The sequence below is a fragment of the Solea senegalensis genome, linkage group LG4 (assembly GCF_019176455.1).
Source record: "Solea senegalensis isolate Sse05_10M linkage group LG4, IFAPA_SoseM_1, whole genome shotgun sequence".
Lineage (NCBI taxonomy): Eukaryota > Metazoa > Chordata > Actinopteri > Pleuronectiformes > Soleidae > Solea > Solea senegalensis.
In genome coordinates, this window is record NC_058024.1 from 7,215,777 (window position 1) to 7,238,110 (window position 22,334).

At 38.9% G+C, this 22,334-nt stretch overlaps 2 protein-coding genes across 2 annotated transcripts; both read right to left on the reverse strand.

Moving 5' to 3' along the window:
* Window positions 1-3,712: 3,712 nt before the first annotated feature.
* mcrs1 (microspherule protein 1) lies at window positions 3,713-10,112 on the reverse strand. Its single transcript, XM_044022928.1, has 14 exons — window positions 9,943-10,112; window positions 8,022-8,176; window positions 7,729-7,867; window positions 7,457-7,621; window positions 7,178-7,287; window positions 6,957-7,065; window positions 6,717-6,855; window positions 6,128-6,203; window positions 5,973-6,001; window positions 5,747-5,839; window positions 5,573-5,655; window positions 5,382-5,469; window positions 4,187-4,314; window positions 3,713-4,097 (listed from the first exon to the last, which is right to left on the reverse strand). Exons 2-14 carry the CDS (start codon window positions 8,174-8,176, stop codon window positions 4,011-4,013), a joined length of 1,401 nt encoding a protein of 466 aa, XP_043878863.1. The 5' UTR covers window positions 9,943-10,112; the 3' UTR covers window positions 3,713-4,010.
* A 3,342-nt stretch (window positions 10,113-13,454) lies between these two features.
* Window positions 13,455-22,334, reverse strand: LOC122767755 (25-hydroxyvitamin D-1 alpha hydroxylase, mitochondrial). The gene is made up of 9 exons (XM_044023218.1): window positions 21,846-22,334; window positions 19,746-19,936; window positions 18,731-18,921; window positions 16,785-16,985; window positions 16,199-16,362; window positions 15,947-16,113; window positions 15,215-15,296; window positions 14,863-15,060; window positions 13,455-14,511 (listed from the first exon to the last, which is right to left on the reverse strand). Exons 1-9 carry the CDS (start codon window positions 22,071-22,073, stop codon window positions 14,398-14,400), a joined length of 1,536 nt encoding a protein of 511 aa, XP_043879153.1. The 5' UTR covers window positions 22,074-22,334; the 3' UTR covers window positions 13,455-14,397.

A 22,334-nucleotide genomic window follows, 5' to 3' on the forward strand; every position in this document is an offset into this window, starting at 1 on the left:
GTTCATTGACCGTGAGGCATTCGAGTTAAATATTTACCTTATCACCATCAACAACCAAGCGCAGGAGAACAGTAGCCTCAGCTGCCAACAAATGTAAACAGTAGAGGCGAACACTGACTACTACTTACCGACAAAACTTTTCATCAAGAATTTCAACTAAAATTGTCCTTTTACTGCACTGCTTTGTTTTTCTTTTTATAGTGCAGGGTTTGATTTATTTATCTACATATGTTCTACTTATTAGAATTTATATTTTTGTGTATTCAGCACTGCAAATCCGTGGCATATTCTTGTGCAATGACAATAAAGGCATTCCTTTCCATTCTACTGGTTTCGTGGGAACAATTTCATTCGTGTTTACTGAAGCTGTAAATGTGGTGCAAGGCAGTAAAATCAAATGTTGGGTTACCAGGTTGGGGAAAAACGTTTGGACCCCTTCCAGGGATATTTGGGTGGCACAAAGGGCATTAATGCTTAAACCATCACCATAAACCTTATTATACCCAACAGTATGCACTGTTCAGCAGCACACGGTCTGTTTGGAGATGGAGGGACCAGAATATGACATACATCTATATATATACACATGTAACCGGTGTAGTTTTGCGGTCTGCGTTGTGAAGAATTCCCGTACGCTGGATATCTTTTGGAGGCAGTCTCCGTTTATTACTGACACAAGGCAAGTAAAAGTAAACTCCCATCAGCATGTGAAACACAGGAAACGTGCCCTCTATAAAATAAACATGTACAGCTTGTCAAATTTAGCATGATAATCTCCATATTAGCATAATGACAATGCTAAACAATACAGAAATCACACAAACGCACATCACGTACCTCTCCCACAACATGCAACAGCAGAAGGGGAGAGGTGAGGGCAGACACACCCTTAAATACTGGGTGGGCACCCCAAAAGTGAACGTGGGGAACAGAAAATCAAGGTTCCACATGACAACTTAACCTGCTGTGTCAGGGTAAAATATAAAAATAAAAACTTAAAACATACATTTTGTGTAATTATAAAATAAAAAGCCAAATAAAATAAATATCAGGTGTTCAATAAATTGCAGTACCTTAATAAAAAAATCAGATCCACTGTCTGATGATCGAATAACACATTAACTCATTGGCTGCCATTGACTGCTATAGACGTCAATCCGGCCACTGCGTTGAAAATGGCTGGCAGCCTCCCCCAAATTTCTTTTAATATTTTTTGGGTGAAGTGGCCCTTTAACATCACAGCAAAACTGTGGGTCAATCATAGTCAGGTTTTCACATCTCCCTCTGTAAACAGGCAGCACTGTGTACATACAGTAACACACTGATTCTGCTTCAGTACCTCACACACTACTACCAGAAAAACATGTGAACTATGCCTTTAATTCTGGTGTGGATGTGTGGTAGGGCTGAACTGTGTGACCTAATGCAATTACCAAATTGGAAGGTGGCAGTTAATTTATAAAACAGGTGGGTTTTTTTTTCCATAATACATTTGTATTCCCTTTGTGTTTCCTGCATGCGTTTTTGACTTTGTGAGAAGCACTTTCTTCCACCAGAGTTGTCATGTCACCTCTCACAGGTTGTATAGTTGTAGGTTATTTCTGCTTTTCTTCTGTTGAAAATCTAGTAACTAAAATAGACATGTATTTGAGAGGCAGAACAGTATGACTTATGAGTATGACAGTAAGACTTACTTTTGTAAGTCGCTTTGGATAAAAGCGTCTGCTAAATGACATGTAATGTAATGTAATGTAATATGAAGGAGCCATGTGTGGTTTGATCACTGTTGTGCAAAATGTCCTTTTTTGTCCTTTTTTGTCCTTTTCCCTTGTTTACACTTTGCCAGCTAATGTTTTCACTGAGTTCCAGTGAAAACATAAGCTGGTGGTGTGCAGTGTGTTAAGACTGAGTTGCTGTGGCAACAACATATTAACTGTCTGTGTTTTGATGACACTATTTCCAGCCCATGTGGTGCATTTTTTGATGGGCTTTAGTAGTCACATACAGTACGTCCATGAGTCTTCACTCATCACAACCAAGAGGAATATTGGTGTAATATTTTGTTTTATACTCAATTAAGACAATACTAATAGTTTAAATGATGATACAGAGTATTAAATAAAGGCATTGATTTTCCAATTCAATGCCCCATGGACACCTTGAGTACACAAAAAGAATGCTATGAATGTGCACCATTGACAGTATCTGAATGTGCTTCCATGAAATGGAACACTCCAAATTAGGAACAAAACGTCTTAAGTGTAATTCCAAATTAGATTAGCTAGGTCAAAACATCCTGATATGAATTTGCGTGTAAACATTTATTCTTTTCCATTCCAAGGTACCTATGAGTGTCATTGAGTAAATAAATTTAATACAAGACAAACCTTCCTCATAAATTACTGACAGTGACAGAAAAGAAGTGTGTATCAAACCACGTCTTAATAATTGTCATAATGTTTATAGATGTGTTGTATTGTTATTTATGATTCAATGGGACTTTTTTCAATATTAAGGAGATATGAAAATGATTTAGAGATATTTGATTTAAAGAAATAAAATATCATCTGCCCATTGGTAAATCATCTCATAACACTACCGACTGTCAGACATCTTTTTCTTGAATTACCTGTGAGTTTAGTTTGTTCATTGTACTTTGACTCCTTTAGATTAGAGCGCTTAAAAAACCGGATCATCCTGTTTTGCACGGTTATCTTGTACAGATACTTTTAGTTGTAGTAAGGGAAGCAGAAGTCAATGGGCAGTTAGGAGCATTCTGCAGATGTAGCAGTGTAAGTCTAAAAAATCATTTTTGCTGTTTTGAATTGAATTCCCTTTTATGTGGAAATCTGTCTTACTTCTGAATGTTGACTCAACTTAGCTGAACACTTCCTGTACTAAAGTAAAAATTGGAGAATGCACATATCTGATGTCCTTATCACTTTTGTACTTAGCATCACCCTGTTTGGTTTTGGTTGCATTTTGTCCAATTTTAAATAAATAATACAATATTCTTTTCATTTCTTTTAAATCTTACGTTTCAACCCATATGTGGTCTTCCCTCCTTAGTCTAACCTTCAGTCAGGTTGTGACAAATTAAAATTTACAGGTGAACTCTGAAGTGCCATGAACAGTTGATTATAACAGAATACCTGTGCGACTCAGTCCTCCATAAAAACATCAATATAGGTTTTTTTCTATATAATCTCCCTGTCCCAGCTTCACTTCATTGTTAAAAGTAAATTCTAATCAAAATACAGTATAGTATGAGTATTTGCTAGAATTGAGGGTTTTCGAAGGGCTTTAAATTATTTCTTATAAAAGGAAGATTAAGCTCAAGTGCTCAAGCTGCCTCAGAGTTAAATTATTTGCCTTTTCATGGTGTAAAAGCCAACAGCCAAGGCCAACACTCATGGAGCAGTGGGATCTTATAACTATAGAGTGGTCTTTCATTTCAACACATGAAGCATCCAACATTTCTTAAATAATTTGTGGCAAAATAACTGGTATGTAAAAAACAAACCTTGTACATATGTTTAATTGCAGAAAGATTTAGGTCAAAATTATTCCAAGTTGTTTTTCTATTTTCATGAGTATAAAAGTCAGGGAATTTCATTACTTAAACATCAACTGCAAGTTAGACATTTTCCAAAGGTTTGTTATTTTGTGACACTCAAATATTGCAACAAAAAGAGCACAGTTTGTAACCGAGTTTGATATTTTGAAAAAGCTTTACTGCAGAATTTAAATACAACATTTTGAAAAAACTGGAAAAACAAAGCTCTACCAGGACAGTATCTACATTACGACATGAAAAATGTTCAACCACCATGTAAAAACATGTTATGTAGCCGGTTTACAATCTCACATTTAGGGTTAACGTGGCCATCGTTGTTGCTGTGTTTCGTAAGAACAAAGTAAATCCACCGTTCTACACAGGACGACTGATGTGTTCATTCGTCTGCCAGTTTGTCCTGCATGTATCTGTTCCTCTGCTCGATGGCTGAAGATCACTGCTGAGTCATCTTAGCTGCTTCAGCTTTTATTAGTGAGATGAGTTCCAGGTTAATAAGAAACACAAAGCGAAGACCTGCGATCTGAGGAAACACAGCATGTTAGGCCTCAGTCTCACTCAGTACCATTTAATCTTATTGTGGCAGATTAATTTTGTAGGTGACCGACTCACCTCCACCACCGAGTTGTTATTGAGTTTCCATTTGTTACCCGACAGGACTGGTCTGCCATCTATGTAGATGGGCCGTCTGCCCTCATTAGCGATAAAGAAGTCTCCATTATTCTTCAGTTTAATAATTCCTGTAAACACAAACACAGTCAGTATAGGTAGCTGCAGTTTTTAATGTAATTTAATCCTGTCTCTGTCGTTTTTATTGGTTTCTTATTATTCTTTTCCCTCTATCTCATGTCTTTTACAATCGTCTCTTATTTCTATTAGGGCTGTAAAGTTCCAGTCGACTGGTCGATTTATGAGTCGAAACAGTCTTGTTCGACTCAAATTCTGACTTTTTGCTGTGTTAATTTCATACAGTCTATGGTTAATTTGATTTCATCTGGAGGAATGTACCAAGTACTAATGGGGGTGTTTTCAGAGTGGGGTGCTCTCTGTTCCACAGGTAACATCGTGTCTTCAGAGAACACCCCCCTTGTTTTCAGTATTTTGGATTAGCCCACTACACAAGAGACAGATAGATTAAAGTACATCCGCTGGTTTTATCTCATTTTAGGCTACAGTCAGTCCTCCTCTAACACCCATGTCAAAGACATCGGCAGTGTGTCAGCATTTTACAAAAATAGATGGCAATAAAAAAGTCAAATGCAAAGTTTGCAAATCACAGCTCAACTACAAACATGGCATATCATATAAAAACGCTACGCAAACTTGTCTGTGTTATGTTGTTCCGTCCAACAATGCGCACAATAAAGTTCTATTTGCATGACTAAAATGATCTACTTTATTTAACTTCTCAGTAGTTTGCCTCACTGCTCAAGTCTAGAGCTGCAGCTTTAAACATACATCCAGTTTCCTAGAAAACGTGACACTCCCATCAGGGTTAAGAGAGGACAGGACTTGCACAACAGCAACAAAAGCTAGAAACTTGTTCTTCCAGTCTGAATCATTGAGTGAATGTCTTGATTTTCTAAAGGAAAAGGTCTGCAGTGACTATTGTGTTTATTTAAGAAGATGTGACCCGTAATACCTGGTTGCATGAGAATTGAGGAAATGTAAATATAATGTAAAAATGCTCACAAAGCTTCAATTATGAAAACAGTTTCCTGCTTTTTCTTCAGCTGTTCTCATTTTCTTGGGTGATTTCAGTCACTAACAACAAAATATTTTAATTTGCGTTCTCATTTTAAATCACCTTGTTTTCTCGATATTTTCCAAGCAGGTCCCTCCAGTGAAAGATCTACATCTATCTGTTTGTCCTTAGTCGCCCTGCCCAACGTAATCTGCATGAATACAAAAGTAAAGTCATTAGCCTCAAAATACAGCTCCACAGATAACAATTTCTCCACAAATGTCTTTTTTTGTTCCTGACAGATGATTACTTGCCTCTCGTGATCTCATGAGGTAGCGAACCATCCGTCCTCGTAGTGCTGCCAGCGTTTGGTTGTCAAAGTCTGGCATGCTCATGCCTGGAGTCACAGACACACATGAACACAAATGAGTTCCATCAGAACGGATCAGCATTGAAACAAATGGACCCAGAACAAAAAATCTGCATACCCGTGATACTGTCAACGAGGACCTGCCAACGAGGCAACTCCTGCTCCAACTGCCTGATCTCCCTTTTCTGGTGCCGATCAGAAATCATCAGCTCTGAGAGAGAATAGAAGGGGAATTTAAATTAATGTCATACAGTGACAACTATTATGTTACAAGTGAGCTTCTTTTCACAAGTTCACTGTAAATTAAGATGAACTGAATCAAACTTTTTATAATGATATCTTACCATGTTCCAAAACCTCATCTCTGCTCTCCCTGTGTGAACACAAAGAGTATGTGATCACCATTACACATTCATAATATTTAGGTAAGTAGAAGGAGGGTAAAAACCATGAGATGAATGCTGCTGAAAAACTGTCAGACTATTAAAGACAGTCTTACTTTAACTTGACATCGTCAACCATCTGCTCGGCATCAGAGAAGTTCAGGACCTGGTCACCTTTAGGAAGAGGCTGAACTGCAACACACAATTAAAACCAGCAAACGCTGTTTCAGTAAACCCACACCAGGGGTTTTATCACACACCAACATAACAACTTTTTGAGTGAAATCAATAAGGTGGCATCAGGGCATGCATATTTACTGTACTTAGATATTTACTGTAGTTATATAACAACATAAAATATTAATATACTGTATGTGCAAACATCTCTTATCAGTTTTGACTGACATTCTAGCACAAGTAAGGTGGATTCCAGTGCTTCCAAGCTTCTGATAACATTTTAAATGTGTTTTTGAAAAATGTATATTATTAACATTATACATGTTGCTGTAAAAACAGATAATCCACTGTGGCAACCCCTGAAGGGAAAAGACGAATAATAATAAATCCAATACTAATAATACCTCATATAAGTCTATTTTACAGTGTAGTTTGATCAAAATCCTGATCTTGACTTTGGCGGACGTTTGTGTTCTCCAAGTGTTACAAAACAAAATAGGTTTTTAATATGCTTCAACTTGAACTCACCACTCTGGTCGTCCAGTAGGTAGTACTGCTTTAGCAGCTGCCAGTGCACCAGTAGACTCTTGGCAGTGCGAGATGGGTGAAAGACACCGGGATGTTTGCTCAGTAGCTCCTGGAACACATCCAGTTTGGGCTGACTGGTCTGTCCAATGACAAATGCAACACAGTAATGCTTATGAGTACGGAGGCTACATGTGCAAATATAACTATGGTTATGATGATTCTTAAGCAAAAAGTACATACTGAACCAATCTTGGCAAGCAGTGCCTCCTCAGCCTGACTAAAGAGGGCTTTGCTTTGAATTGCTGCAATGGCTTCTGGATGAAGCTGTCGCATAGCCTGCCATGCAAGCCTAACCATGCAGACAACAGAGAGGATGGGATTTAAGGTTCATATAGGGAGTCAACAGTAAGTTAAATACAAAAATATGTGACAGGGGGTAGAGATAAACTTGTTGCTCTTACTTTGAGATGACAGGATCATATAGCAAGGCATACCACCGCTCTTTAATTTCCCGCAAAGTAAAACGACAGCTGAACTTGACTCCCAGATGAACTGAGGTCAGATCTGTGGTCTAGAGAAAGATGTGTACAAACAAAAGATTTAGAATTTAATTGGAATGTAACTAATTGTATTTTTTTTTTTTTAATGTAAGAATGTAACATAATCTGACATAAACAGATTGATACAAACTAGAGGCACAAATTGAAACTTTTGTTGACATAGATTTTTGCAGAACATACCTGCAACACTGCATTTATGAGGAGCAGATCATCAGTGGGTTTCCATCTTCCCAGGTCTTTAGTAATATGTAGAGGCTGCTTGCTTTTCTTTACTCTTTTGGTGATAGGTGCAGGGTTTATTACCATAGCGAGAGGAGGCGTGAGAGTCGTTCCTGACTTTGTCACCTGACCAAATACAGCAAAGGCATAAAAAAATATCCATCACATCGCTGCTAACTCTACCTTAGTTATTGCGTCCTGTGGAAGTTGGTGAATTTCAGAATCATGTTTACCTTTTTCTTCTCATTAGAAGAGAGTTCACTCCCCGAACAGCGGACTGGCTCTATAACCTGAGGGCCTTTGACTCGACTGGATGACTTTACAAGACTGCTTTCCACAAGTTCATCATCAAACTTCTTCCTCTTTATTGACCTGAGAACATTATTTGATCAACAAATATGAAAGCTTCCATTTTTAACATTTTTGGATATACAAGGAAAAACACTAGCAGCACTACAGAGTTATTATTAATAACGTATTATTCTACTGATAACCAGGAACAACAGTAGTTTATAAGGAAACAAACCTGGAGGAGCTTCTGCGTTTGGGGACGCCACTGCCAAATGCTTGCGTTGCTGTCCTTTTGACATCTTTAACTCCAAGCGACTCCTCGTCCTCTGACCGACTCTGGGCACCAGCTACTGCCATAGATGCACCAACCAAAGGGTCACCTGCCTGCATCTGTTTAGTGACATCATGACATACATCAGAAAATCATTCAGATTGCAGGACTAAAAATATGGTTTGACTAGAAATCCTATCTGTTGCTGACATTATGATTCCAGAGAGCATAAACCTGGACGAACCGTCTTCTTTTTTTGTCACATATTATAAAATATAAATATGTGTCATAAAGTTCTCTATAATGATTTCATTTGTATTAGTGTGTTGGCTCTAGTGCTTTGACAGAAGTGAACTGTCAGTAGTGTCTTAAATAAAAGCGCTTAAATAAAAGATTAGATCTTTTTTAAATCGACTTCTTCTTGCAGATTGGATGACCTCTTCAAAAGTTGAAGACTCAATCTCTCTGTGCCAATGAAGTATTCACTGCTGTCCTCTTCTACCAAAACATTTCCCATAATGCCCTCAGACCATCCATCCACACTCCAGAACAGTTTGCTTGACAGGTTGATAACTTGGCAAGTGACTTACTAAGAGCGTGCAAATGTGACAGCTATATCGCAAAACGCAAAACGAGAGGACATGCAAGTCAATGCATGCAATGCTGAGTTAGTTTAAGGCCAAGATGCACTAATAGAAAAAAGACAAAGAAAAAATAATTCACTGAGAGTAAGTTGCCCAAGCAAAATCGCCTTGTTGATGCCAGAGGTCAGAGGAGAGCTGGATTGGTTAAAAACACAATCATAACTCAAAAGACAATTTGTTACAAAGAAGATATGCAGAAGAACATCTATAAACACACAAAACGGTGAACCATGAAGCAGATGGACTACAGGAGTAGAAGACCACAATGGGTGCCACTCCTGCCACTTTATGAGGTGTCTGTGTACCTAATTAAGTGGCCAGAGAGAATATTTTGTAATATATTGTTATTGTATCGTCTTCTGTCTGCAAATCAAATAGCCCCACAAGGATGTCAACATTTTATTGCACTGTACTATGCTTATTCTTATTCTACCTTGCAAAATCGCACAATATGTAAAAATCAAACAATGTAGCTGAAGTGTTACATTTTTAGGGAAATGGCAACTGTCACTGGCACAGACATTAGGTGAACAGGATGTCTGAGGTTTCACATTTCGTTTTAGCATTTAATGTTTACCTAAGTTGTATATAGCCAGTCAGTCATCATCTACCGCTTTATCCTCCACCAGAAGGTCGCGGGGGTGCTGTGCCAATCTCAGCTACATCGGGCGATAGGCGGGGTACACCCTGGACAGTTCGCCAGTCCATCGCAGGGCCAAGTTGTATATAGATTGTACGCAATTAATGAAGACACCGATAACACTGAAAATCCTGTGACAGTAAACAACGCTGTGACAGCGTGGTGTTCCGGCTTTTACTTGATGGTAAAAGCACACACTGTGTCCCAAAGTAACATAAAATTATTCCCAGTAAAACGTTACAAGTGTGAAGCCTATTTCAGACAGTATTTTTGTCTTGGACGTGAAATATAGTCAGGAGTAAGGACAAGCTAAACAACACAAGCCATGTCTTTTGTTGACATATAACGTTAGCCACAGATCCCCCTGTAGCTACATTTACTATGTAATATTCTATGCTATATGAACACTTTTTAGCAGACCGAAATCTAATTTAGACCGCATTTAAGAAGATTTTATTTGGTTAGACAACACATTTAAATAAGAAAACGCTGGTTTATATTCACCAGCCAGGACAGACTTAGCTAACACACCGTTCTAGCGGTAGCTACAGTTAGCACATTAGCAAGCTAACACAATGAGCTACTCAGTCTTGTGACTTACCTTTCCTTGTTGTTTACTTTACTTGTGATATTCGGTCCGTTAAACTGAGTCAGTAGTATGTCTGTGTATTTTAGTAACAGCCCAACTGCGACCTACATAACTGACCAAAATGCTACATTGACGAATAGCATTAGCTTCTCTGCTATTTTCTTCCTTGTGAGGTATGACTGTATGAGTGTGACATTAGCGCCTCCTTCTGGACTGGAGCCATAGTGACCACCTGCTTTGTCATAGACTGACCTCTCTCTCTTCTACTTCTGTTTACATCATTATTTTTTAAACAAACTTTATTTTTTACTTTATTTGGGTACATGGTGGTGCAGTGGCTGGGATTGTTGCTTTACAGGCATGAAGATCACCAGGTTAGATTCCAGTTCTACCTAGGGCCTTTCTGAGTGGAGTTTACATCTCCTGTGTGCACATGGGTTTTCTTCAGGTACCTTGGTTGTAACAAATGGATATTTTAGTTGTTGTTGCCTTTCTATCATTTTAAACCAGCCTGGACATACTCCTCAGTCCCAGAGAACTGCTGCCCACTGGATATTTTTATATATTTTCCCTAATCTTTCTTTGTAAACCTCAGAGAAAGTTGTGTATGAAAATCCTAGTTGAACAGCAGTTTTTGAAACACTCAGACAAGCCTGTCTGGTACTAACAACCATGCCACATTCAAAGTCACTAAAATCATCTTTCTCCAGCATTCTGATGCTTGGTTTAAATTTCAGCAGGTCGACTTGACCATGTCTTCATACCTAAATGTGTTGAGTTGCATCCATGAGATTGGCTGATTAGATATTTGGTGTCCATAATAAAGTGTCCAGTAAGTGTATCTTCAAGTTGTTAAGGGGCACAGCAAGAAAGGCCTTTTCCTCAGTTTAGTACAAAATCAGGTAAGAGTGCCACCTGGTGGAGAGAAGCTAGGAACTACATGAAGTACTTGTTAATACAGTATAGAATAGGCTTTACTAACTATGGCCTTCTACATATATATATATCTATATATATATAGATATATATATATATATACACATATATGTATATACTAGATATATATATATATATATATACACATATATGTATATACATATATATATATATATATATATATATATATATATATATACATATATATATATAAAATAATTAATTTCTATGTAATTTGAGCATTGGCCAGTCTACTTATTTACACAGAGTGAGTTAGTTATAGAATGTAGGGCACTATCATACACTGAATCTTGACGGTGGAAATTGTGCTGCTGTACAATAATTTCCCAGAAGCACAATTTTGGGTTTTTTGGGACTAATAAAGTCCATCCTTCTTCATTTTCTCTGCAAGCTAATGCCTCAAAATGCACAATGATTATATAGTATACATGTATACAAGCATACTTATGGGTAGTTCATTTAAACTCTGCCAATAAACACTCCTAATTGTCATATCCTGGACTTTTAACTTGAATCAATTAAAATAATAAGTTCCCTAAACGCTTTTGGAAGCTTGTTAATAGCATTGCAAGCTAAAAATCTGTTCTTCTAGTTTAGTACTTACATATAATTTTTGGTGTTATCAAGCGGCACATTAACTATAGCTCTGTTCAGTCCCTGCAAATCAGGAGAGTGTGACAGTGAACCAGCATGCGCCCTGAACAAATGTGATTATTTACCCTCATGATCTCCATCATCCTCTCAGAATGTATTACCAGTGGCATTTAATTCACAAAATATTGTCATTATATCATCATTTCAATGTATTAGTTCCCCCTCACTATGACTGATGCAGTTCAATATCTCAGTCAGTCTCGACAGAGATATTAACCAGTAAAAGCAGTAACAAGTCACTTAACTCACAATGCACACACTCCACACACACACACTCACTCAGCAGGCATACAGAGCCAAAATATGCCGTAAAAATAAATATCGTTGAACATTACTGAACTTGGTGGAAGTAATACGTAAATACAATTAAAGTTATTGCATATGATGTAGGTAAAACTCTGCAGCAGACATTGGACTGAATTCAAGTTTTCATAGCAGCATTCAGCGTGGTAATGGCTTTTGGGTTTTGGGTAAAAACTGTTCAACAGTCTGGTGGTGCGTGTTTTAAGTGTCCTGCACCATCTGCCTGATCGAGGGCAGAAGGTTAAACAGATGGTGGACAGGGTGGGATGAGTCTTTTAAGATAGTTGTTGCTTTCTGGAGGCAGCGGGCAATGTCTCGTGCAGCCCATTGTAATACAGCTTACAAGTTAAATCCCCCAAAGGATTTTGCAGTTAAATCACTCCCTCACTAAGGGAGGATTTGTCACAGGACTGTTGTTTAAAGAGTAAACGGTCAACTGTATAGAACTGTAACTACCACTTCAATTAATTAACATGCATTAAAGTAAAATAAAAGTTAGTCATTTAGAATTACTTTCCATCTCCTGCTATATGTTATATATACAGAATATTAAACAGAAACTCTTCCAACTGCAGTACTGAGGTTCCTTTTTCCTTTTCCCAACGGCAATCTTAAAGTTTTCCAATGTTGTTGCAGGACTGTGGTTTTTCCAGGACCTTAACCAGTGTAAGGTCCTCAGAGTGGCAGTTTTCTCTCATGGTCTATTTGTCTTGATTTAATATGGTCTTTAGTAGGGCTCCATATTTTATCTACTGTATATTATGTTAAGTTATGTTCTTAGATTTACGATATCATCACATCGTGATAGGCCATCTGTGATGACATTTCCTAGTTATAAAGGCTGTTGTATCAATCACCATGGTATGCATTATACTGAATACATTTGTGAAATAAACTAGATATTATATATGATTAAATCCAGGGAGTCAACAAAATTATAGTATAGTATAATATTTTTTAATTATTTGTGTTATAGCAGAATTTGACCAAAGAAATAAACCAGGTAATATTTAAAATGAAAGGTAAAAATGGTATCTCTTTTTTCATGAGCCGGGAGAAGCAACCTGTGTGCAGCTGTATATCCCAATATGTCTTGAACTATAGCCTATGTTATTATTATTATACTATATGATTACAGAAAGGATTTGATTTATAGCGTGATATTATTTCTGTCACTGTGTAGAACTAATGAACATGTGAATGCTACAAGAAATGTATAATCCAGAGTAATCAGGAGCATCTGTTTTGAAGTGAATTTTCAGTGAGTTTCACATAAATGTTCTGGTATAAAGGACAGGAAGATGAGGCAGTAGAGTGATTTTATTTGTGTGTGTGTGCAAACATTGACCCACAGCTGCTGCACCTCAGCCCACTCTCCATCCACATGTCACACAGGAACTTTGACACTCGCCTTCCTAGAAATGATTGCCTGTGAATCAAAAGGCTGTTCATTGTGACTATGACATAATGTGTTTGATGCATTATACCAAATCTGACGCAGCGGATGGTGTTAAAAGAGGATTAAATCCAGAGACAACACATACGAAACACATGATATTATGGATTGTACAATTTGAAACTTGAAACTTTTTTTATTTACATTTACAGTAACAGTTTCAACAGGTGTTAAATTACAAAAATAAATACAGAAGTTTAACAAGTTTACAAAATGGTGACACTACATGTCACCTGTGGGTTGAGATGTAAAAAATAAAAACAAATTTAAGATATCAACTTTGCAGCTCTGTGCTGCAACAATGAATTGTGACATACAATTTACATTTGTACAAAGCCTGAGTGCAGAGTCGCCTACTTATGAGATTTCAGTGGCACTATGTATTTGTAACAGCTGCCAAAGTCTTGGCACAGAGAAATTCGCCAAAAGGACCTTAATAAAATACACTTATCAATAAGTCAAACAGATTATCGACATTTTCACTCTCTCACAGTAGCTTTAAGAGCTGGAAGTTATAAAAACAGTGTCTCTATGTGCTGGTCTGAGGTCCTGAGTCATTCACAGTTCACTGTGTATCTCAGACTTTAAGAAAAATGTAAGACAGGAATGCTTGATACTGTCATGTTGTGCATATGAATGAATGAATGAATCAAGGATCATTAGGAACGACTTACTTAAAATATCCTTTTACTTCTAGTCTGACTCACTTTAAGGACAGAAATGAACCACTGTGTGAAATTAAATGAAGATCACAGACTTGCTTGTGCAAAGACTTAAGTGCTTAATGGTCATTTCTTTTTAAAAAATACAGTATTAAAGTTGGAGCTTCACCTCTCCCAGTGGAAAGCTTTAGTCGTTGAGTCATCACTCATGATTGTCCTTCTACATACTATATGTGCGCCTGTACGACGTGGTAACAGGAGCGGAGCGCTGTGGTCTCAGTGGTGTTGTAGGGTGAAGGTCTGCTCTGACATACATGATCCACTGTGTGCACCACACTCACGATTCCTGTGATAACGCCTCCTGCCAGTGCTCTCTCTCTCTCTCTATCTCTCACACTCGCATGTCACGTAACTGTTGGAGCTCGACCGAGTCGGTCATCGTTCAACAAACTGGAGGTTGATGACATTTTCAGGAACTAGAAGTGTTCGCGTCATGGGCTTCACAGAAACCCCTTCTGGATCTGGCTTCACGTCAAACTCCACGAGGATCTAATGAGGGCAGAAACAGGGAAAGCAGATTTAGTGCTGGGTCACTGAAAACATAACTAAAAATAAAAGAAAGTAGTCACGTGTGTTAAATCGTGACTCTGAACCAAAATCCCTGGATTAAATAATCAAATTAAATCATTCAGGAGCAAGATTTTTACAATGGTTTGAACCGCTTTGTTGGAACTGGTATTTAATCGTAGATAAAACACTTTGTGTATACATATGGCATGGACTGTATGTCTTCATATATACTATATATACATCGTATTACATAAGAGAGATTAAAACTGTTTTCGATAATGAATGAAACCCTGGTTTGTCTTAAAAATAAATAAAATCTAGCCAACTCACCCTGGCAAGTGCCAGATAGAGCTCCAGCTCAGCGATGCGACGGCCTATGCAGCTGCGTTTTCCTACACCAAACGGCACAGAGGCGTATGGGTGATGAGTCTGATCCTTGTTCAACCACCGATGAGGCTGGAATTCGTCTGGATTCAGAAACACTGCCGGATCCCGCGATGTTGCAAATTGACAGAGGGTAATTAGAGTCTGCATGGAGAGAATTTAGGGTCAGGACATGTGTGAACCATTAAAATACAATTCAACACAAAATGAAGACCCATTCTAATGTCATCACTGGCATATGTCAGATGTGAAATCATAGAGTTTGACTCCAAATGTGCACTTATTCCTTTACACTCACATTTTTCGGGATGAGGTATCCTCCGACCTGGATGTCTCTCTCTGTAATGACTCTTGCATTTGCAGGGATGACAGGGTATAACCTGAAAAAACCCACAGTGAAATAACACAGGCGTTATTACAGGGAAGATATGCTCTCATCACGACTTGATTGGAATATGTGTTAATATATTCATAATTCCACAATAATGTCATTGTTTTACATGCCAGGGATGTGGAAAGCTTATTTTTCATCATTTCATTCATTCAGGGTCTCCACATGTGGCAAGCTGGTGTTTTTGTCTTTGTTTTACGTTTACATTTAAGCATTTAGCAGACGCTTTTATCCAAAGCAACTTACAAGAGAGGAATAAGCTACATAGGAGTAGTCTTGGAAAGAACTCCACCAGATAGGAACACTGGAACACTGTGGCCCTAACTGTTTCATTTAGCTGCCCGTGCTAATAATAACATCTATGCAATCAGGCCAGGTAAGCAATTAAGTGTTTTATTCTTAGCTTTGCCTACTCAGTGTTCAGTGAGCAAGTGCTGTAAGAACATTAAAGAAATAATAAAATAGTGCAAAAATAGAGCACTAAAATGAATAGACAGCACAAATGTGAGCCTTCAAATTAACATCCGACCATGGCTACAGGTAACACTGATACACATGTAAGCAAGTATTTATACAAGGATTTATGCCAACTGGCACACTCCAGTAGACATAAATCCTCATGTCGATGTACATGCATACCTGAGCACTTCTTTGACTGTGGCTTTCAGGAGAGGCATGTGAGCCACATCTGCCGCCTCTGCCACCCGTCGCCCCTGCAGTACGTTCAGCACCTCGCTGCGGAGCGACTCCTGCACCTCGGGGTGACGGGACAGCTCATACAGGGCCCAGGACATAGTGCTGGAGATCTGAAATGACCCGGCGTCAAAGAGTCTTTAACAACCCGCTGGGTGGATTTGTGGCGAAGAGGAGGACAGAGGAGAAGTCACTCACTGTGTCAACTCCCGCGAGGAGCAGCTCTGTGACGTTGCTGTAGACGGTCTTTATGGGCAGGCCCGTCTGGGACAGGAAGTAGGTGAGATAGCGGCCCTCTACTTTCTCCCCAAGAGCAACTTTCTCCGCTTCGGTAGTCAGACGCTGGTCGATGTGACCTTTTGCTGCAGGTACAGACATCACTGATCGTTATGACGGGGATATTTATTGTGAAAAAAGACACTCCTAAGGATGTGGAGACACAGCGGTGTAAAATATGAGGCTTATTAAAAGCCTATGAGGTTGGTTACTACCAAATTTGAGGACAAAGACTCTCCATTTTCTTACATTATCTTGTAATATTCCTTTAATTTCCTGCTTCCCAATCTAATGTAAAAGTGAGTGAGATGACAAACTACCAATGTGGAAGCAAATGAACTATATTCCATCTTCATGACTGATATTTCTCTATAATATCCTCTAGAATGTGTCCAGGTCAAGGCCTTTTACAGTCAGAACTAAACAGTTTTTAAATTTCTTTCTCTCCAGGTGGGCATATACATGTTTTTGCTATTTTCTTTTCACAGTTTAGGAGAAAATGACTTACCAAAGTCAAACATGTAGTCCCAGCACTGACAGAAGATGCTCCAGGGTTTGGGGAACAGCTGGTGTAACCAGCTTGGCATCGCCATAGTGAGAAGTGTCATCACGAACATTGTGTTGATGGACTGGATGAAACGCTCCGTCTCTTCGGGAACAACCCGATCCAGGCAACCGATTCTGGACTCAAACAGCACTGAGGAGATGCCTGTTAAACAGAGGAAGCGAGGCAGTGTCATACAGCAGCACTGTGTCCACGAAAAGCTTCAAACATTGCTAAAAATAGGACTTTTTTTTTTTACCACAATCACACTTTTAAAGTCTAACCAAACTCTGTGTGTGTGTGTGTGTGTGTGTGTGTGTGTGTGTGGGTGAGACTGGGGCAAGGGGGAAGGAAACTAGGTCAGAGAGACTGCATTGTTTTGGTCATTACTCAGAAGTCCACAGGGGGCAATAGGGGTTCTGCACAGATGCATGATGTAGAATATGACCCAAAAAATAAGAAATGGCTAGTTCAGCAATTACTTCTTGCTTGATGTGTCTTTACGTTGTTAAGTTGTTGTTATGTATCTATTATAAATAGATGATATAATAGGTTTAATGTTAAAATTTCCTCATTTGGCAACGTTTAGTATCTAGAGGTCACAGGTCTAGTTCTTAGCTGAGCTTCTCTTCAACAATACCATGGCGTCAAATAAACTTTTGAGAGCGGTGTAAATGCGACTCTACGGTCACTGGATTGAGTCTGTGTTTAGTATGAGAAAATATGACAGGAAAATAAATGAATGTTGTGCTCGCTCGCTCTCTCTCTCCCTGCAGGAGTACCTGAGATAGAGAGAACATCCATTTTCTTCCTTAAACCTCAAAAGAAAACTAGCCTGCAGATAACTGGAAAGCTCTTCCATCATATTTGGAAAACCCTGAAGACTGGAAAGCTGCTGCAGTCACAGAAAGCAACACTTTGTGACATTAACTGATGTAATGTGTGTGTGAAAATATTCTTTTCCAGTGGGACCATTGGAAAAGGAAACATTTGACCATATATTCCATCCCTCACAATAACAAAAAGTGCAGCACTGCATTAAAGATTTCCCTCTCCCCGGCTATTTTACCAGCTTTTCCTGGTGGATCTTGAGGCGTCCCCAGGCCAGATGGGATTTATAATCCCTCAACTGATTTTTGGGTCTGCCCTAAGGTCTTTCTCTCGTTGAATATTTCTGGTTCACCTCCAATAAATGGTGCATAAACCACAATATATGGCTCCTTATCATACCCAAAAAGCCTGTCACCCTATAAAGGAAAGTCTAAAGATTTGCTTTGTGGCACCAAGGGTTGATATAGTTCTGCGTCATTCTTTTTTAATTGTATCACTTTGCATGCTTGTTAATTCTCATGAATTCCCATTCCAAAATTCCCAAACTAAAGTTACCATGGGAAGTTTCTGGAAATGTACAGGAAATATTCCTCCCTTTGCAGCCCTAGTGGCAACATCCACATTAATACTTGTGGTGTCAGTCACTCACTCACTCGTGAACCAGACCCCTAAATCCTTGACTGGAGACAGCGACTTACCCGGCCAAGCTGGTGGGATCAATCCGACCGTTTCCAACTAAAATCTCTGCCTTTTACTCCATTACACTTATCTGACAGCAGTACAGTAAGTCGTTTGTGCTTATTTTAAGTATCAAGGCTGACATAAGTTACACCGACAGTCAATGTAAAGTGTCAGACTGAACCTAATCTGCACACTTCCTCTCATTTCCAGTGGACAGGTGATTTTAAATTGGGTGTAAATGTCAGGCTGTGACGGGCATGGGCCTTTTCAAATATCAGTAATATCACACTATCTCACTTCCTGCATGCGGCTGGCACTAATTACCAGCGCTGACATGGTGTGGTACGCCCTGGAGTGATGGACGACATTTCCATTCATCCGACTACTTGAAGCCTTACCCTCGAGGCCGAAGCGATAGAACTCGCTGGCGATATCGGTGACGAGGCCTCGCGGGTGTCTGCTGAAGCGAAGTTTGGCAATGAGGTCACTGACCACGCTGTTCAGGGTTTTATCATAAGCTTCCACTGCCTTCGGCCGCAGCATGTGCTTCCCCAGAAGACTTCTCACCGTCTGCCACTCCTCCCCCTCTCTGGGAACACACAGTGAAGACACACAGCTGAATTGTAGCACTTGATGGGTTAAAGCCTCATGTCTGTTGCACTCAGTTTTAAAACTTTAAAACTAACTTTTTTAAATCAGGTCAAACTGAGGGCTCAATGCTTTGAGGGAAATGTCTAATTGCAGTTCTCCCAAGAGATAATATGATTTTATGAATATGATGTTAGAAATAATGAATGAGTCTTCTGGTGAAGTAAGAACATGCTGAATAGCCACCAGGGGGCGACTACACTGGTTGAAAAAGTAACTCAGTTTGAAAGGAAGTCTATGGGACAATGAGTCTACGGCTCATTTGATTTACAGCAAACATTTTCCTGAAGGGTTAATGGTCTCAATTGCTAGTTTGGGGTAAAATGTATATTTTATGAAAAATAGGTTGCAGGTGATGTGAATTCACATGTGAATTTTGCTTTGGAAGCAAAATTTAAAAAAGAAAAAAGAAAGAATTCTGAGGAAAAGGTTAGTATTTGGATGTTGTTTTTGTTAATTAATCTGAGGAATTCAGAGCCAGTGGTTGTCACTTGATTATAATATCATGGAGCATTACCACACGATACAACATCCAAATATTAACTTTTGTAATATGTATGTAAATGTTTTATTAACGATGAATATAATTATAATTTAACTTTTCCAATTTGCAAATTGTGATTTACCAATTCCATTTCCATTTGAAAAGGATTGATTATTCCACCTCATATGAAATTTGATCCAACATTGTACCTGAGAAACAAAGGTGCAGAAAAAATTTAATTAAGTCAGAATATGTGTGGATGATGTGGATTAATCACTCACGATGTCAAGAGTCCATAGTGATGCCCCCGGAGTTTCCTGTAGTCCTTCCAGGAGGAGAGGTCAGAGCGCATGGGGTGCTGACCCTCCTGCCTCAGCACCTGCTCGATGAGTGCTGGATCAGCCACGTGCACTGTGAGGATGGGGCCAAAACTTGCCTTCCACATGGGGCCATAGCGCTGCAGGCCTTCCAGCTGGGACACGAGACAGAGGTTTAGATTTGGTTAAGAAACACACAGGCATCATCTCTGGGATAGACTGTTTTAGTTTAAAGCTCAGTGCAGAAATGGAACTGCCCGCAGGCTTCTTTCAAACCAATTATTATTAGATAATTTAGGGGAGAACATATCATTTTGATCTGTAAAGTCTTTATATTTACTTGGCAGACGTGTTCAGAGAAGGTGGTTAGATTCATGTGTAAAGTGTGTAATACCCAAATGCACAGTTTATGACATGTAACAGAAATGTTTTGATGTATCTTAAACATTGTAAAAGATTCCAATTCACTCAAAATGTCTTTTCCTTATCATTGCTTCGCTGCATGTGCAAACCAGTGATATTTGAGTAGGAGTGTGAAGGCATTAAACCTAGAAGGCTTTTTAATTTGCATCTAAGGTGCTCACCTTACACTTGAATTTAAAACGTGTTCGAACAAGCGTGTTATGTGGCAACTAGTCCGGAAGCCAATCATCATGCAGCATGAAAACTTACACAGGAAACCTCCTGAGAATGGACGGTTCACAGGTAGGACGAGCATAGTATATACATATAAATATATGTATATGTCATATGACATTAAATGTGTAAAAATCTGAATACACATTATCATTATATATGTATATAAAAAATTCTAAGGGGTTCACATTGAAGCAGTAATATTGATATATAAATTGATTTGTGTGCAAATGTAAGAAAGTCTAACTAATGATTTGTGAATTTGGGCTTTGATTTAATTTGATTTGACTATATATATATATGTATATGACATGCATATGGCAATACAGGGACATATATGTCATACTCAATTTCCATAGAAGGATTCTTCTTTTCACTTTAAGAATAATGTATTATTATTTATTTTTCTTTCTGTGCATCAGTATTTTACTTTGTCATCATCCCACTAGATAACATCAGAGCCAACCCAAGTCCTAAGCAAACTAAGCAGCAGCTTACTATTGTGTGGAGAAAAAAAACACTTTAACAGATTAAATTTGGTTTTAGTTTGGAGTTGATGATTGCTCATTTAGTGCACATTTGCATATCTGTTTAAACTTTTAAAAAACTAAGTCATTAAACTAGTTTTCTTGTTTAATCCAAGTTCAGTATCACCACCCTTAATACGAAAGTGCAAAATAATATTTTTGTGATTTCACTGCCCTCTAAGGTTAAAACAAGAGTGACACTGGTTTGGCGTAAACAACACAACTACAATTAATGCAATGTTAAGTTATACATTGGTATTAGAGCTGAAACAATTACCTGATTAATCGATTACTAAATTAATCGTCAACTGTTTTGATAACCGAATAATCGGTTTGAAGCATTTTTCATGATTAACACAAGATTTCTGATTGTTTTAGCTTCCTGGATGTGAATATTCTCTGTTTTTTGCTCCATATAACAAATAAATCAGTTTGGTTTGTGGACAAAACAAGACATTTGAGAACATCATTTCCAGGTTTGACAAACTCTGATCGACATTTTTCAGCATTTTCTGACATTGTATGGAACAAACAATTACTCGATTAATCGTGAAAACAATCGACAGTTGCAGCTCTAATTTGTATGAATAATAGTCAAACACCGGCAACTCTGAGGTGGTGGGAGGGGGCCCCCCAAATGAAATTCAGCTTAGGGCCCAATAATGGCTTGGACCAGCCCTGCATAAGATCCTAATTTTATTGTCATTATAGGAACAAGGAAAATTGCATTCTCCCTGTAGTGCACAGAGTTGATTAATATATAAAGAAAAGGGAGTTAAAGGAATAAAGACACTGCCAACTGAGAATAAAAACTATTAAAATAAAACATGATGCAATATAAAATCCTACTGTATGAACTTCTGTGGGCAGAATTGACTCCACTGAACTTTTATGTCTCTACCTGTAACTCGTGCAGACGCGACAGCCCCCGTTTGGCGAACAGGTCCCAGGCGAAGCTGGACACGGACGGTCCGGGCATCTGCTGCAGCGTCTTAAGCTCGTGCAGCGCGCCGCGCGCCGCGTCGGCTGGCGCGCCCTCGCTGCACCTCTCCATCCACTTGAGCAGTGGGAAGACGCTGCGGCCGGACACTCGGAGAGCTTGCTGCACCATCCTTCTCACAGTGGTCATGGAGCGGTGGCCGGACCTCTGTGCTCATTTTGGCTCTATTTATAACGCGCGGTGTGCTTCTCAAACCTGCAGAGATAAAGCTGTACATTTTCTGATTCTGAGCCAATCATGAGGGTAAAACACGCCGCAGGCCCCTCCCCGTCCGGATAACAGTGAGAGGGCGTGAGTCCGGAGGAAGGTGTGTCCAATCAGAGGCCAGAGCGGAGACCATCCCAGGAACAGCACACGTGTAAGTGCTGGATAAATAATACTTGACTACCA